Source organism: Perca fluviatilis, chromosome 1 (genome assembly GCF_010015445.1).
Source record: "Perca fluviatilis chromosome 1, GENO_Pfluv_1.0, whole genome shotgun sequence".
Lineage (NCBI taxonomy): Eukaryota > Metazoa > Chordata > Actinopteri > Perciformes > Percidae > Perca > Perca fluviatilis.
The window spans coordinates 23,058,748-23,076,298 of record NC_053112.1 but is presented as its reverse complement, the minus strand read 5'-3'; the positions used below and the strand labels follow the sequence as shown (position 1 = coordinate 23,076,298).

The window sequence follows — 17,551 nt, the reverse complement described above, 5'->3', positions numbered from 1 at the left end:
AAATCAAGAAGCTATCTTCCAAAGTTACAGCCTAGTCTTTTTTAGAATAAAATGCCCTCTGCATTTCGCCGGACAGTGTTTCCCCTTTGAGGGCAGTGGAATAATCATAACTGCTACAGTGTAATGTTTAAATCAGATAACACACACACAGCAACTACACAACTCATGGTCAAAATTGATTTTTAATGTTCATTACCACTTGTGCCATTTCTTGATTTCAAATTTCTGCAGTGACTTACATCCAGCAACAGGAATTGGTTTTGGATACAAACAGACATATCTTGCACCATAACAGATGTTAAAAAGACACCACAGGAATTTACATTTCATTTACTTGAAATGTAGGTCTTGCATCACAGCTGGCTGACACAGCAACCACACAAATGACTCAACAAGATAGAAGCAGGAGGGTGTTTGAATTTTGGTTTAAAGAATGTGACAATGAAATGTACAAAAAGACTGTTCTATATGTCCAGCAAGCAGGATGGTAAATAAATATATAAGGGGGGTAAAGCATAGAAAAAAAGGCTGAGCTGTCATAAGGTCACTTGTCAAATCTAGGATGGGTTTACCAGAAACACTTTAGTACCAACAACATTCCATTAACTCACAATGGAAAAAAAAAACAGTTCATGTTAATACTGGCAGAATGCAATTAGGTAAACCCAACTTTATTTGATGTTGTAGCCTAACTAACAAACAGGCACACTTTATTGTAGAGTAAATCTTACCTATAAAAACATGGGGTACTCAAAAACTGGCACTGGGGTTACAATAATCTAAGGTTAGTGACTACAATAATATAAAAAAGGCTTATTTCAATTCTGTTACATGGGACCTGCAGTATTCATCTAAAGACAAATGTTTGCATCCCTCAGATCACAATGACAGTAATTTATGTGGCTGCTATTTGGCTCCTAAGTGGATAATACTATAATCAGTAAAAAGATTCCAACTCCATGCAACAATACAACAATTATTCCACAAAAAAACAACTAACAAACTGGTTAAATAAATAAAAACTTCACAGTTAGGTTTCTTCTCACATTCATACGTTATAGACCAGACATGCATGCAAGATGGGTTTTAAACTGAACACAATGCAAAAGTGAAAGCTTTTATTTTGCTTGTGTTCTGGAAACTGCTTGTATAATCACGCACAGCTTCTGCTGTGGCAATAAAGTTAGGGGAGATTGATTTATCACTTGTTGATATAAGAAATATGCTCTTTGTACCCTGTCTGGAAGGTCTAATACAATACAGGGGCAAAGGCAGACTTTGAACCATATACATAGAAATACATAAAGTGCTTCTGTCAAAACAAACAAACAGTACAAAACAGTTTTCAAAAAAGAGGTATCAAAACAATGCACTTGGGGATGTGGAGGAAACTTGTGTCAGTTGGACAACAGATAAGATTCCCGCGATACAGACAAATGGGCCGGGGTTCCTTGTTTAAAAAAAAAGAAAAGAACGGATGAGTTCAGACATGAGTAGATGTATGTAGGGGTAGTTGGCTGGGATTCAACCCAGAATGAGGCTGGACTTGCCCCCAGGTGGGTTCCTCCGACCAGACGGTATTCCTGCAGCGGGATCGTCTGCTGGGGGGGCCTCCTCCTTCTGCTCTGGAACGGCTTCAGGCTCAGGAGCACTGTTATCTGAACACACGCAAGGGGACATTTGACAATCAGTTACATTTCAATTCCATTTTAAATTATAGTGTCAAATCATAACAGACGTTATCACAGGACACTTTAGAGGTAAAGTAGACCTCTAGACCACACAGACAAGGTCTTGGAGACTCGTAACCCTGAATAAATATTGCACTGGATTGGATTTAATGTAGCTGGTTTAACAATAGCATAGATTTAGAGATGCACCGATAGACCGGCTGGTGACCGGAATTGGACAGTTTTCACGTGCTCGGCCATGACCGGCGACCGGCAGGTCAGTCTGACATATGCCGATTTCATGCCGGTCAATGCTACAATTAACTGACAACATAAGTTATACGAGTTACAGTTCTCAAGGACGCACGCACACACGGACACAACAGCACAGTCTCTTTTTCCTTTCTCTCAAGCTGATATTCTCTGTGCAAAACATGTGAGGAGTCATTTGAAATATTCCTGGCCAGTCTGAGTATACTATTATTGTGAGCTTCCTGAAAGGAATGTGCTACAGGTAGTACTATAATCTTTGAACAAATTTTAATTTGATCAAATAGCTTTGTTTTATTTTTAACTGATAGGCCACTCAGCCAAGCAGTGCTACAATAGAGCATGCTACTCTGAATTACTGATGTGAAAAACAAAGAAATTATTTGGCTACTAGCTCCAAAGGATCTCAATCTACGGAGAAAATAAACACGCCGTTGTATTTTTTTGCAGATAAATTCTATATGAGAGGTCCATGAGAGATTTTCGTCTGTCATGACACCCGGATATTTGTAGACTGGGACTTCACCGATTACTGAATTGTGAATCTTCACTGGGGGCAGTTGACAATTCGGGGGGTTTCCAAAGATGATTTCCTCTGTCATCACAGTGTTAAAAATGAGAGCGTTTTCATCACACCACTCAACTAACCAATCCACGTTGCCCTGGTACAGTGTAGGGGCATCAAATTGGGTAGACAAGGTCAATAGAGTGGAGTCGGTGCAGTTGGAGGTATATAAAGTGAACAACACAGGGGAGCTAATACAGCCCTGGGGTACTCCAACATTAGTTGTCTTTGGAGAAGAGAGTGTGTCATTTACTTTGACTAGCTGAACCCTGTTTGTGAGAAATGAAAAATACCAAAGAATAAGATTAGGATTAATCCGAATCTGAATCATTTTTGATACAAGTAAATCTGGTTGAATTGTATTAAACGCAGAAGAAAAATCAAGGAACAGAGCCCTGACATATGTTTTTGGTTTGTCAAGATGTTTGGAGAGGAGGTGCACCAGTGTAACCACTGCATCCTCCGTAATACGACCTTGTTTATTGTTGCTTCCATAGATATTTGTTAAGATGTTGAACAATGATCTTTTCCATTGACTTCATGATCAAAGATGTAAGGGCTATTGGCCAAAAATCATTATATTCTTGGGGACATTGTTTTTTGGGGAGTGGCCTAATATGAGATATTTTCCACACTAGTGGGATGGTGTGTGTCAACTGACAACTGAAAGATGGGTTGCCACACAGGGGCTAATTCCCTGGCAAAGTGCACTGCTGTGGTCAGGCCCTAATGCCTTCTTTGGGTTGTTGCGCTCAAAAGTACCTCTGACCTCCTCTACAGTTATGACAATCCTCTCGGCGTCAGAGGGTGTGATGGTCTTATAGGGTTGGGCGATGTCCCCTAAATTGGCAGTTGACGATGTTTACAGTAAAACGTCGTGATGGAAGATGATATCGTCGTTGTGGGGGGGTAAGCGAGAAATAGACCATGCAGTTGCTGAATCTGTCTTCATTTCAGATCGACAAAGGTCAGTTTAAAAGGCGAAGGCGGCGAGCCGACCGCTCCTCAACGGTGGTGTGTCAGGTCATGTCACCTGTATTTTTGTAAGAGCTACACTGAAGTTGTTAGTTTGATAAATGCAAGTTATTTCAATTGTTATTCTGTAATATTTCAATCTTCATGTGCTAAAAAGGGCACATATGTTCCTGTAAATGGCGATACACACTTATTTTTTGCCAAATAAATGAAAAGCTTGTTGAAATCATCATTGTCTTCCCTCTTGCTGTATAAAAATCTCACCTCGCTTTCCTCAGAGATGGTCCCAATAATGTGCTTAAAGTCAAATTCCGTTTGTGCATGATTACAAGATAGAACTATGTTTTAATACTGTGTCCTACATTGTGGATAATTAAGCTATATATCATATGCTGAAGTATATTTCTGGAGTGTTAAAGATTAAAGAAAAAATAACAACAAGAAAAGTACAGAACCGAAAACCATGACCCTAAAACCGTGATACGAACCGAACCATGGGTTTTGTGAACCGTACCACCCTAGTTGCCCACTAGCACATTGACCTTCATTTTATAGGTTAGCATTGACTAGGGGTTTCACAGAATAGTAGACTATCAAAGCTACTAATCGACGTAGCGCAATATTGTCGAATATTCATTCATCTGTGGGTTTAACATGGTGCAGTAATGAATAGGGGTGTGACGAGACGCTCAGCTCACAAGACCAAGATTTTAACCCTATTTTAAAGAAAACTTCATTAAGAAACTTAATTAAGAAATATGACTGGAAAAGAGTCTTTACTCAGAGAACCAAGGTTACAACGTAACCAAGCGTTTCATTGCAGCAGCGAACAAGAAGTAGGATGCTCTTGTATTGATTTATGACCATTTTTAGACGAGGGGAGAACATTTCTCTTTGTTTAATATCATTAAAAGTAAAGTGAATTTCTGTTTGCGCTGTTTCTAGCCTATATTAAAAATATTCAGCTTATTCCCATTAATTCCCATTTACTCCCGTTAATTCCCATGGAAAGTTTCCAACTTTGAAAATTCCCGTAATTTTGCAACCCTAGTATGTATGTATACAGGTACATAATGCACATGCATCGGTACATTTGTACATGTATTAAATCATGTAATGTGTGACGTGATATTGATGAGGACGTATCACATATCTATTCTTACACCAGTGGTTAAAACTCGGTGATGTAAGCAGAAAATAAACAGGTGCTTACCATAATCACGTACATAATTTTCTCCATCCTACAAAAAACAAACAGAAAATAAATGTTAAGTATTTCATCAGCCTTCAGAGACTAAAAAAAAGGAAATTCTGTACTGCGTCATCAGTCTTGTTGAAAAGCCACACATACACTCAATGATAAAATGTGAGTAGGTATTACTTAAATGTCATTTGGTAATGTTCCTATGTAACTCATACACAAGCTACCTTTAAGACCATATGTGAAGATCTAAAGAAAATAAATAGATAATTCAAATTGTTTGGACTTGGACAGTTGCTTCCCTATATGTTTGTCTACCCTCAGGTTTCACTTAATTTCTTCTAACCACAACTCATGATCTGATGCATGATCTTACTGTGGTGGGGGCGTCTGCAGATTGGTTGCTGGTCTGGTTCCCTCCTCTCCTCAGGGGGGCTGATGACTCACCACAAAGCACACCTGTGGGCTTCCCACCTGGAAGAAAGAGGAGACATGATGGCTCAGATAAAAAGGCTGTCACATAGGTGGTGCAGAGACTAAATCCAATAAATGCTCAGTTTCTTTATATAGAGACAATGTCATGGTGACATACAATATGTCAGATCATTACAACATTGAATTTCCTCTTTCAAATAAGTTTGAAAATAAGTTTGGCTGACTTTAACCATGAACTATTTTGTTGTTTTTTTGTTATTGTTGTTGTGATATCGCTGCATTCCCAGATCTTGGCAATTACCTTTGCAAGTACAATACTGTTATTAATGAGAGGGTTTATAGCTGTCAACGGGTTTTAATAAACCAGAGTGATTTGGATCTTGATATTGTTATAGTCTACTTTTATAAAAAATAAAGGGCATGTAAAATCTTAAATGTAATGGCGAAGAATGCTGTTCAAATAAAGGACTGACGTTAAAGAAAAATGGTAATGCTAGAAAAGGTAATCCACAGCGGACAATAACAAGGACAACTGGCATCTGATCTTCCTCTCCTGATCTTTCTCTGCAAACTGAGTAGCTGGATCATAAGTAACTGGATATGATCTAATTATTAAATGATTAACTGATCATGAAACTATTTGAGGTGAAACATTACTGTAGTTGTTAAGATAAAGCTGCCAGCGAACAGATTAGGTTCACAGGGTAGGATTCCATAGAGGAACATTGACGTAGAGTCAGGGGTCATCAGAGAGGGCCCATGCTCTCTGTCACAAAGTAGGACACTATCAAACTCATCATTTAGTAGACACATTGTTTTTTTTCTCACTAAAAAGACTAAAGGTGCTTTCAGATAGCAAGCAGTTACATTGTCAACAGGCTGCAAATCCTGTCTTAACCATCCTGCCACATAGATCCTACTAAGAGATATTATAGAAAACCCCGCAGACAATATCAGACCACATTAGGACTTCATTAAAAAAAAAGTCTGTGATGTATGAAAAAAAAAAAAAGTCTGTGTACTATATTTTCTTAAATCTCAGCTTTCAAAAATACTTAGGTTAGGGCGACGGTATTTTGATTTCCAAAAAAGAGGACACTCGGCCCGGCCTCGAGACTCAAATTCAGACAGGCTTCTCAGAGGTTAATGAACATGCTTTATTATGCCTCAATGGTGCAAAAATAACTTCTGTAATGAAATAAAATAAAATCTGTAACAACCTGTAAAATAATTGGGCTCTTTTAAAATAAATAATATGAAATAATGTAAAATATCAAAAAATATCTCTTAATACCTTTTCAATGTAATAAGATAAATAATAAAGACACTGAAACATATGTGCCTGAAACAAAGTTTCTCCCCCTGTGTTTTCTGACCACGGTAGGAAACCTTTAGCAGGAAACGCTTCAGCATTTCGTGTGCAATGCTGCTCCGCTGTCTACGTCGCAGAGCCGCCCACAAGGCAGCCTCTCGGCAATTACGTCACACAACAAAGTACCGTAGTATTGTGTGCAAAGCGCCAGTCAATTTAAGTACACGCTTAATGGTCCCATGAAAAACAGGGAAAACCGGACATTTTCATGAATTTATAAAAAACGCCCCGGACAGTAGGTAAAAAGTGGACATGTCCGGGCAAAAGAGCACGTTTGGTCATCCTAACTTAGGTAGGTATATAAGTACAGTAACCAGAGTTTCCACTAGAAAATTGGTGCCGGTCATGTTTCCTGTAAGGTTTCATTTTACTGGTCAAATATTTTCTGTGTTTTAAAAACAATTGATAGGCAGGCTATATTGTATATAAAGAATAATATCATCAAAGGATGTAGATTCATACTATTTTTATTGAAATGTAGGCTCTTTGCTACAGGCAGAGAGGGCAAAAGAATTAAATCAATGCATATAATTGTGCCGATATTAATTAAAATAGGCCTATTTTCCATTTGCTAGGCTGAGGAATTAAAACAACACAAACTACAGTACAAACAAACTGGCTCATAAAATTATCAAGTGCCGACTTGAATTAAAATAAGTGTCTTTCTGCAACTTGCGATGCGCATAAGCCTCTGCCTTCCCCAAGGCGACTTCGCCGCGCTGTTTTGATGTGGATCTGCAGGGAGAAGCCTCTCTCTGCTGGCACACTGGAGACAGGTTTTACGCAGGCTACCTTGGCCAGTTTGACCCACTCTGGATAGATTTTACCGTAATCCCAATAAGTACCTTGAAGGCTGTTGAGAAAGTGAAGCCTCCATAACCGCGGAGAGCTGTCATCATATAGCATCTCGATGTGTGTCTAGCTATGTCATTAACGTTAACGAAAAGGGCTGTAGCTGGTGCCGACTCGTCCTCGCTGACAATTTCTTGGCTTCACATATGTTAGACCGGTGCGGCTTGATGTTATGAAGTAATTCACAATATTTCCCTGTTTTGCCAGGGCTTGGGCTTTCCCGCTTGCTTGTCGCCGTTTGTTGTAAATCTACGCTAGTCTTCTGCATTCAATCAGAGCGAGAGCGCGACATGTAGTTTTCCCTTTATTGCATACGCTACAGTCTAAAGTCATTTCTAAATGAAAAAATATGATTGTTCATTGTTTTAATAGAACAAAAAGATATGAAAATACCTGTAGCCTATTTTAACACAATTCAAATTGTGCAGCGGGAATTATTTCCACTGGTCATTCTGATCAGAGACAATTAGAATTGTCAGTCAATGACAGTAACAGTGCACTGTGCAGCTTTGAAAACAAATACATAAATTGATTAATTAATATTAAGAGCAAATATAACACACAATGATGTATTACAAGTCGAAACTTGACAGCTAATAGAAAATATACAACATTTCAATTTAGGCTTCATCTCCATCAACATGATGGAGGTGATGTTTTGGTCATGATCAGAGGAAATACAGTTGTTATACTTGGCGACAATCTTCAGTGTAACATTTTCTCTAAATATTAAAATCAGATGCTAGAGCATGGTGTCAGCGTGTTCACAGAGTGTGTGGAATTTCCCAGAAACGATTTGAACGTAACGTTTATTTCTTAATCATAACAGGAAATTGAAAAGTCCACTGATATAATGGCCTGACCTTATGACCCCCATTATGCTGGACTTCTCTTTGTAAGCAAGTTGTTCCTACACTTCCTACTAGTTCACCATTGTGCTTTGGAAAATGTTCTCATTTTGGAAATTCCTCTTTCATACTAAATGTCTTTCTGACAATAACTCTGTTCACACTGTCTAATAAAATATGTCCTGCTGTATAACATTTTTCCCTTTGTACCCCCGGCAGTTTTGGTTCCATTTTCAATCCCATTATGTGCACTTATTCTCACTACGTAGCTTAACAAGGCAAGCTATTGTTATTTTCACAATAAGTAATGCTACTCAGAATGCTATTATTTGGCATTGGAGTGGGACTATGCATGATCTGTGACCCTTTTTGGGGGTAAGACGTTATATGGATTTTGAAATATGTTGGCTTTACTGATCATGGCCAAATGTTTCATCACACAGCAAATATCTGTATATTGATAGGTACATAAGATGTGTGCGTCTGGGGCAATTAACCCTGCGATCATTTTTGAAAGAGTTTCTGATATTCATAATTTGTCCGCCTCTCGGAAACAAATGTTTCTTAATTTAATATTGCAACTGTATGACACATGCCAGTTGGGTTCATTCCTTGCCTTGACAAGGATATAAGGATTTTTTTGATTGTATATGTACCTATTTGATTCATACTTGTATCCTGAACTGGTGTATGAGATATGTACCGTACACACTTAGTTTATCCTTTTTTTTAACTTTTTTTTGACACCATATTTACCTACAGTATGGTGTTGTTTGTCTTTATAAATCTTCCATGGTGAAAGTCTGAGTGAGTACAAGTGAACGGTGACAGTAACTCAAGTTTTTTTTTATCCTTCAAACCTGTCAATAAGACTTTCTGGTGTGCAAGACCTTTATCTTACCTGTCAACAGTGAAGCCAATAGAAGAGAAGCCGAGAGGTAGAAATTGAATAAGTACATTTACTCAAGTACGGTTCTTAAAATAATTTACTTAGAGTACTGAAGTTTTACATTAGTATATCCATTTTAAGATTTTTGAATTATACTTATACTTAAAGAGTAGCTGGAAGCCCCATTTGGGTGAAATTGGGATTTGAACATAGTGAGCATACAAACAGGGAGCACAGATGTGAATTATGCTGCAGGAGTGATTGGCAAAGTTTCAAGTTTCTGTTCAAGGTTCATATACTGTTGGTTAGGAGTAAGAGAAAAAGGAAATGGAGGGAGGGAGGATGTGTGAAAGCTTCAATATGTATTAAGCCTGTGACCACGTATATTCTCTTTAAATATCGTCTGTATTATTATAATTTATAATTTGTGTATGATTTGTTTTTTTGTAAAGACAAAATATTTCCTTTTGTTTAAGCCAATTCATTAAGGCTGTTACACCGGACTGTCTTAATACACATTCACAATTAAATATTTTCTTATGTGTTAATTAGGGATGCAACGATTATAGATTTTGTTGGTACGATCATTGTCTGAAAAATAATCACAGGTTCACGATTATCACGATTATTATACTGCTAATGTATGAAATCACACATCACACACAACACTCTAGATTTTAATGTGTCATTTATTGCTGCCTTTTGGAACAGAAATGACACAGTAACAGTTTTGAATGTTTTGAAAATGATTATTTATATGATTAATCATCAACCTTTTTATTTAAACTCATCTGAAAAGATTAGAGACTAGAGGTGAATCAGGCCGGCCCGAAACGGCCCAGTTAGCTGTTAAGTCTAAAAGTTGGAGGAGCTGCTAGACCAGATGCACCTTTCACAGGGAGATTCACAGCATGTTGCCAAGGAATAAATGCCATGGAGGGCTCTCTCTGCAGCATTATGTCCCCCCCCCCCTCCAGGGGATGAAGAGGAGTAAGTAGGCTAAGTTACGTTGAGTGGTAACGTCAGTGACATGTTTGAGCTGATGCGCAGTTTTGCGCATCAGCTCTTAACGTTAGCATCAGTGCACTCACTGTAAATGCAAACGTCGGCTCCTGACTCTTTGCTGTTAACTGTAACGTTACCGTTAACACTTAACAACAACGTTAATAAACAAAGTCGCTAGCAAGCTTACCAACTTGGGTTGAATTCCCCGTTGTAGCTGTCCTGAGGTCAGGGGCTGGCTCTGCTATGTGTTTTCCTGGTGTTTGCCAACTTTATGTAACATTAAAAACCAGCAGTAAGTTATCCCACCACGGGGAGCCTTTGTACATCACTCTGACAGTCAATACTCGTGGTGACCGGGCGGGCGTCTGATGTTCCGTGTGTGCGCGCAAACTCGAACGTTTATGTTGTCAAGGAGGTTCAATAAGAACTGCACACACTGCTACGTGCAGTCAGCTAACACTCGGTGTAGCAGAGCCTTTACGATTAATTAACTGTGACGCTTTAAAGCACGGTTAAAAGGGAAATTGGTTAACCGCTGCATCCCTAGTAGTTATGCAGGTAATTACTGTTTACAGCTCCTTGTTGAAGTAAGGCTACTCTTGTTTGCTTAAACTTAGAATTGGGCCTTGTTATCACTGTGGTCATAGTGTTTCTTTGGTTTGCTGTGTGTGCTGCGTATGCCCTGTGTTTTTTTCTGTTGTGTTCCATTTCACATGCAAATAGGGGTGTGCCATAGCCGTAACAGGACTGGTGGAGAGGTTCAGGCCCGAACCTGTGATTGGCTGCAGCTGGGGAAACCACCCAGATATAAGGAGCCAAGATGGCAGCCGTCAGTGGGCAGCAGGCATTCCTCTTCCTCCCCATCTCCCATCTCCCATCTCCCATCTCCCAACCGGCCACACTATTGCTGCGTTTTGTGTGAGCTTAGGTACTGTTTCTTTTGTTTTAGTAAGGGTGGACCGCCAGGTGTGTTACTCTTGTTTTCTCCTGTTTAATTAGTTATGGAGGTAAGTCTTTTGTCATTTCTTTTGCACTTTTGTTTGTTAGGTTAATTTATCTCCTAGTGTTGAAGTTAAAAAAGTTAAAACAATGTACTTTTGGTTATGCAGCTTGCAGGTAGATCTAATCAAATAACTACACTAATCAGCATTTGACTGCCTCACACAAAACCTAGCTTCTAAAGAATTAATCAGGTCATGTCTGACATTTAGCATATGAAGAAGACTCATTGTCCCCACAGGAAAGGTAACTATTGTTTCTGCTTTTGGGGAGCCACTCCCTGCTAGGGCCAGACGTGATTAGAACAAAGGAAATGTAAACTTGAACCGAATCGGCACTACCATGTGAAACGACCTTTGTCTGTGACCTGGAGTAAACCTGAAATCAGAGGTGTGTCTTTAACCTGGGACAGTTTCCATTCAGGGAAACATCCACAATTCCAAGGGATATAATTCTGATACTGAGTAAGATTCGAGACTTCAATCTGTGACCCGCAAGGGAAGCAAGTTGAAGTCCGCTGGTTGCAGTGTATTGTTTTGTCATGTCGCATGGCTGCTGACTGTTCTTCTGTGACTCCACAAGAGAAGCATGAGAGCAGTCCGCTGTCAGCTGCAGTGTAACATTTGTGTTTTCTGTTGACTATCGTTTTTCATGTTGTTTTATTAAACCATCTTGCTTAATCTTTCAATCCGAACCTCAGCCTCTCCTTCGTCCTCAGAAATCGAAGAACACGTCATTTGTAAATAATCTTACACTAGACAGGATTGTTTGTTTGTTATTTTGATGGTAGGCCACCCTGAAGTCTTGTATACGTTACCTATATGTTCATCTATATATTTTCTTCCCTGTAAAATAAACATGTTTGTTGATATCCAAACACGTAATCGTTTGTGGCTACTTTGGGAGACAGGGCCTTTTCATGTTGCGTCCTAGGCACCCCTAGACTGGGGCGTAACAGCCTATAATAAAATGTTTATTATTATTACAATTACCCTGCACTCATTTACACTTTTTCACCATATAGGTAAAAATGGCAGTGGAAAGATTTTGTCTTGCCGCCACAAACACACAAACATCCCTCAACTGGCTACTTTTCCATTTGAATAACAACTCAAAACTCTTTGACCTAGGCTTCCTGGTTGATAAACCATCACTTTAGGCTACATTCAAACTGCAGGCAAAAGTGGCCCAAATCTGGGTCAAATTGGGGTCAAGTGACCAGATCAGACTTTTTCAGAAGGAGTGTGAACACTCAAATCTAGCCCAGATCAAGACAGGGCCCCCTGCTCCCGGTGCGGCTGTCAACCGGGTGGACAGTCCTCAGTGTACCCCAACCACACTGGGGCACAGGTACACTAACACACAGGGACACTAACACACAGGTATACCAGAGGGCGGGGATCGGCTCATGTAAAAAGGCGATGTCGGCAACCCACCCGACCCATCTTGAAAGGAGTCTAACGTGCGCGCGAGTCAGAGGGTCGCCCCGTGGCGCAATGAAAGTGAGGGCCGGCGCGTGCCGGCTGAGGTGGGATCCCGGTCCCTCGGGGTCGGGCGCACCACCGGCCCGTCTCGCCTGCACCGTTGGGGAGGTGGAGCGTGAGCGAGTGCGATAGAACCCGAAAGATGGTGAACTATGCCTGGGCAGGGCGAAGCCAGAGGAAACTCTGGTGGAGGCCCGTAGCGGTCCTGACGTGCAAATCAGTCGTCTGGTCACACAGACCTCTGTAATGAAAATGAAAATCTTCTGAAAATGCCTACTTCCTCCATAACCTCCCTAACTTTAGTGCAACAGCGTGCTGCGTCTGATGTCATTGTTATTGTTCTTTTGCGCATGCGGGTCAGCTCTAAACCGCAAACAGTTCACACTGGAATATGATATAGGCCACATTTTAAAAGGTGATGTGAACGGCCAAACAAAAAATCAGATCTGAGCAAAAAATCTGAATTAGGCATTAAGACTTGCGAAAGTAGCTTTAGTGATATAGAATCCAGGCAGATGCCATTATAATAGCCGCTTTCCGACCAAGTAGTTACAGGAACGTAGTTATAGGAAAAGTCCACTTCTAAGCAGTTCTCCTAACTACTCTCCCCCAAAACCGTTTTTTTCCATTTGCATTCGCACTGGCCAAGTGGCCATAGGGACTATAGGAGGGGTAAGGGAGTGATGAAAGCACGTCAACGGTCTTTATAGCGTTAAAATCAGAAAACAAATACACCAAAAAAAGTATGAACTAAATACTAAATCTATTGTATATAGCATATTTGTCATAATTAAAACAAGTCTGCCAAAGAGAAACAGGTATCTCTCTCTCCCCCACCTCTGCCTGCTGCGCTGTGTGTGTGTGTGTGTGTGTGTGTGTGTGTGTGTGTGTGTGTGTGTGTGTGCGTGTGTGTGTGTGTGTGTTTTTTTTTTTTAGATGGCCGGACAGCGAAGTTTGTCATACCGCGAGGGCACGCTTTGTGGAGTTTAACTCGAAAAGACAGTTAACCACAGGTCCCCGTTAACCTTATGATGGACATGTGTTGTGATATTTAAACAAACGAACCCGTCAACGGCGAAAAATAATAATCTATTCTCAAAATTACTCGAAAACTCTGGTACCAAATTATCAATCATGCGAATTTCGACATCTGACCTTATTTTTATAAAAAAAAAAAAAAAAAAACCAAAAAAAAAGAAAGAAAAGTGTTAACAGGAACTGCAGCCAGAGGAACTTAAAAATCCCCAAATTGGTCCAGTCGGAACACGAGAAAAACAGGGTCCTAGGAATTTTATGTTCTAGGAACTGCAAAAATCCCTCCGGTCGGAAAGAGGCTAATGTCATCCAACGTTGCACATGCCACTGACAGAAAAGCTACTTTGAAGAGATTCTGGGATGTAATTAAAGCTGCTAAACCACTAACAAGTTGACAGCTGTTGACATGACTAATATTGTGACATCACTGGCAGACAATGTCAAACAAATATGGCCACACCCTACCAGCCTATAAACAAATTTACTAGAAGAGGTGTTGTGATGGCTGGCCAAGATTGCCATGAAATTCGTCAACTTTGTGTTAGTTACAATTTATATTCATTGCATATAATAATACACTTAATGTATATACATATTTCATATTGAAACTCTAGACATGTCAAATTGGAAGAAAAAAAAATAAGCCCTTTGTCACAGGAAAGAATTGCTGATCCATTTTAGCACTCAACAAAGTCTGAGACCAGACCTGAGCTGGCCTATGCAATGCAGGGTACAATGAAAGCTACTTGGATTATGACCTTAAAATTGGTGCTTTTGTTCTAGAAGATGAACAAAAGGCATCACTTTTACTTCCAAATTTGTTTCAATTCCTCTTTTGGTAACATTTTGCTGTTATGTTCTCTGTTATGTGTTTCATTCTACATTTAGAGAATGACCTGAAACCCAAGCACTGGGCAAGAATGACCTGCCATAGAATAAAGTTATAAAACATTGTATTGGGTTTCTCAGCCTTTTGTTATTCCTTTTAGAAATATACTTTTTAATTTTCTAAAATAAACCTTGTGATCTAACAAGGACTTGAGGCAGCTCATTTCTACCTTATTATTTAGATCTCTGCAGGGTTGAGAAGATCCTGATTAATAGAAACACACCAGTGATTAAATATCTAATGACAGCCTGAAAGAGAAATCAATTCATCATTTGGGCACCTAAACCTGTCAAGTATCACCACTGGAGACAGCAAATGTTATTCTTATGTATTGCAGCTGACTGAGGTTTTGACTAGCCTGAGGAGGCAAAGGACAAGTTCGGTCCAGCAGCAAGAAAAAAACCTTCAGTGAAAACCTTGTATCTCCAAAACACAGGAAGTGTTACTGGTCGTGTGCTCTATTTGTAGTGGCGAACTATGTAAAAAAATGAGGTGGATATGAGAAATTGAGTTGTAAGCTTTCACAGTAGAGCAACAATTGTTTGAAGAAGAGGTAGACTGTACCTGGTGGATTGTTCCTTCGATTGGCATAGGGGTCCTCTGGCTCAGCGAAAACACTGGAGGCCATCTTGTCTTTCCGGACGGGAGCCTTCTTCTCATCTGCACCAAATGTAATGTTGGAGCCGCCGCCAGGAGGGCGCAAAACCCTGGAAAGATAGCAATGGTCTGAACTGTTGCTGAAAGCTGGATCGTACTAGCTGATCGTACTCCTCTCCCCTCTAAAACTGATTCATTAAAAAAATAACCTACCTAAATACTGTGGTTCAGACTAGGGATGTGCAAAATGAATCAGTGACAAATTATTCTTCATTCACACTCATGTCAACAAAGGTCATTTTTATTTTGCGTCATTTAAAGGTCCCATTGCATGAAAATTTCACTTTGTGAGGTTCCCCCAGCCTGCCTATGGTCCCCCACTGGCTAGAAATGGCGATAGGTGTAAACCGAGCCCTGGGTATCCTGCTCTGCCTTTGAGAAAATGAAAGCTCAGATGGGCCTTTCTGGAATCTTGCTCCTTATGAGGTCATAAGGAGCAAGGTTACCTCCCCTTTCTCTGCTTTGCCCGCCCAGAAAATTTGGCCCACCCATGAGAGAGAGACATCATAGCTTTCAAACGAGCAAAGTGGCAGTTGGTCAGGGCCCCCACCCTCTCTCCTCCTCAATAGCTACAGACACAGAAATGGCACATAGGAAAGCTCATTGTGGGACTGGCTCTAGTGGCTGGAATTCTGCACCAAGGCTGAATTTCGGGAAAGAGACATCAGATACAGTATTAGGGGACCACTAAGGTCTATAGAAAAGCATCCAAAGAGCACCATGTCATGGGACCTTTAACATTGCCTTTGGATAAAATGTAATGTCTATCAGATGTTTCAACTCATCATCTATCTTTGCACTGTCTGGGCAGCCAGATTCAAGTGGGTTGCTGCCGAGACAAAAAGTCACGTCAGACGTGTCATTAATGTTTCACACTGAACTTTAAATTACTTGTGGAATACAAGAGCATTACCTATAATGTGTCTATGTGGACTTTATATGCAGACTACTATTGTTCCACTTATAATTAGTATTATCTGTGACAGTGAGAGTGATTTTTATATGTCATTTACATCAACAAGGGTAGACTAAATATTAAGAACACCTCTCAGTATAATACAATACAGTTCAACAGCACCACAAACTACAGCTTTAAAAATGACCTATGAGGGTAGGATTTATTGCAGGCCTGTTGGATTAGACTGCACCATTCTTATCTAGGTGCCTATTAAACTGACAACGGTTTATGCTTTGGGATACAGTTTACACTGTTATACATCAATATTGATCATGTGATTTCCTCACACAATGGTAAATACATTGGTCCAATGTATTTCTGTATTTTACATTACTCACATTGCTTTGAGTACTGTCGCGCTATGATCGAATTTACCATTAGCCACATATTACTTTACTAAAAAAAAACTCAATCGCTCATTTAAACATCGTGGATTTTAAATCTGCATCCTTCCAGTTTTACATGCGTGGAATATCAGCGAACGTGGATTCCTTTAACTGCATCTCTATGTGATTGATGAAAAATATACAAGCAGTTCGGGTTATTGTCAGGTGTAAGTTATTATCCAGCTGTAACGTTAACATGGCCCTCGATCGCCTCAATGGGGCCATATGGAGGGCAGACTAAAAGATGTCTTATTGTACTTCACTGATCATCTCGATTACTGATCTGAAATCCACGGGGGCCCCACCCAACTGGAATGACAGATCTGATGAATATTTAGTTTCCAGACAATAAACACGAAAAAGCAATAAGGAAATATACAGTTAAAAGGCCTACACTTAACACTAATGTTAGTCTGTAACGTTGCTTGCTAGCTAAGGAGCTTCTCTACAATAGGGAGGGTACATGTGTGCTATCTTGCTAGCTAACGTAAGAAAATGGGAATGGTCCATCCCAACAGACACAACGGAAAGGTGTGGTACCGAGCTGTCTCCAAGCATCGTCGCCCCCATGCTTAGCTAGTTTCAAGCATTTCGAAGCGGTTATGTAATAATTACGGGCAGGGGTAGGAGCAAAAATGTCTTAAATTTTAGGGTGAACCTTGTAGCGTTGATGTTAACGTCAGAGGATGCTGGACTTGTGGGCATCATGGTGGCTAACGGGTTACGGAACGGTCTGAAAGACGCATTTTTACCTGGAACTGCTTTTAGAGCCGGGCTCCATCCCTTGATATGTCGTGGTCGTCGTCATTTTTGCACAAGAAGTCGTAAAATATGTATCAATCTCACAGGTTACACGCGAATAACACTTTCACTAGCAGCACTTTACCGCCTCATCATTGTCTGTCCTAGCCGGTGGCTCCAAATAATCAACCTGCCTCCAGTCTGAGTGGACAAGACTGTCTAGCTAAGTGACCAGAAGGAGATGTCTCACTTCCGGTCACATTTTCAAAATAAACTGTGCAAACCTAACAAAATATGATGGCGTTTTTTAAGATCACAAT

At 40.1% G+C, this 17,551-nt stretch overlaps 1 protein-coding gene across 1 annotated transcript; it reads right to left on the bottom strand.

The window, feature by feature from the left end:
• Nucleotides 1-163: 163 nt before the first annotated feature.
• Nucleotides 164-17,471, bottom strand: jpt1a (Jupiter microtubule associated homolog 1a). The gene is made up of 5 exons (XM_039815006.1): nt 17,243-17,471; nt 15,054-15,196; nt 5,058-5,155; nt 4,694-4,721; nt 164-1,658 (listed from the first exon to the last, which is right to left on the bottom strand). Exons 1-5 carry the CDS (start codon nt 17,296-17,298, stop codon nt 1,525-1,527), a joined length of 459 nt encoding a protein of 152 aa, XP_039670940.1. The 5' UTR covers nt 17,299-17,471; the 3' UTR covers nt 164-1,524.
• Between the last annotated feature and the right edge of the window lie 80 nt (nt 17,472-17,551).

What these genes read in the sequence shown, in the direction of transcription:
- jpt1a (XM_039815006.1), bottom strand. Translation starts at nt 17,298, where the DNA reads ATGACGACGACCACGACATATCAAGGGATGGAGCCCGGCTCTAAAAGC. An exon ending in GGCTCTAAAAGCAGTTCCAG is followed by an intron (nt 15,197 to 17,242) that starts GTAAAAATGCGT and finishes CTATCTTTCCAG; the next exon opens with GGTTTTGCGCCCTCCTGGCG. An exon ending in CTGCAGACGCCCCCACCACA is followed by an intron (nt 4,722 to 5,057) that starts GTAAGATCATGC and finishes TGTTTTTTGTAG; the next exon opens with GATGGAGAAAATTATGTACG.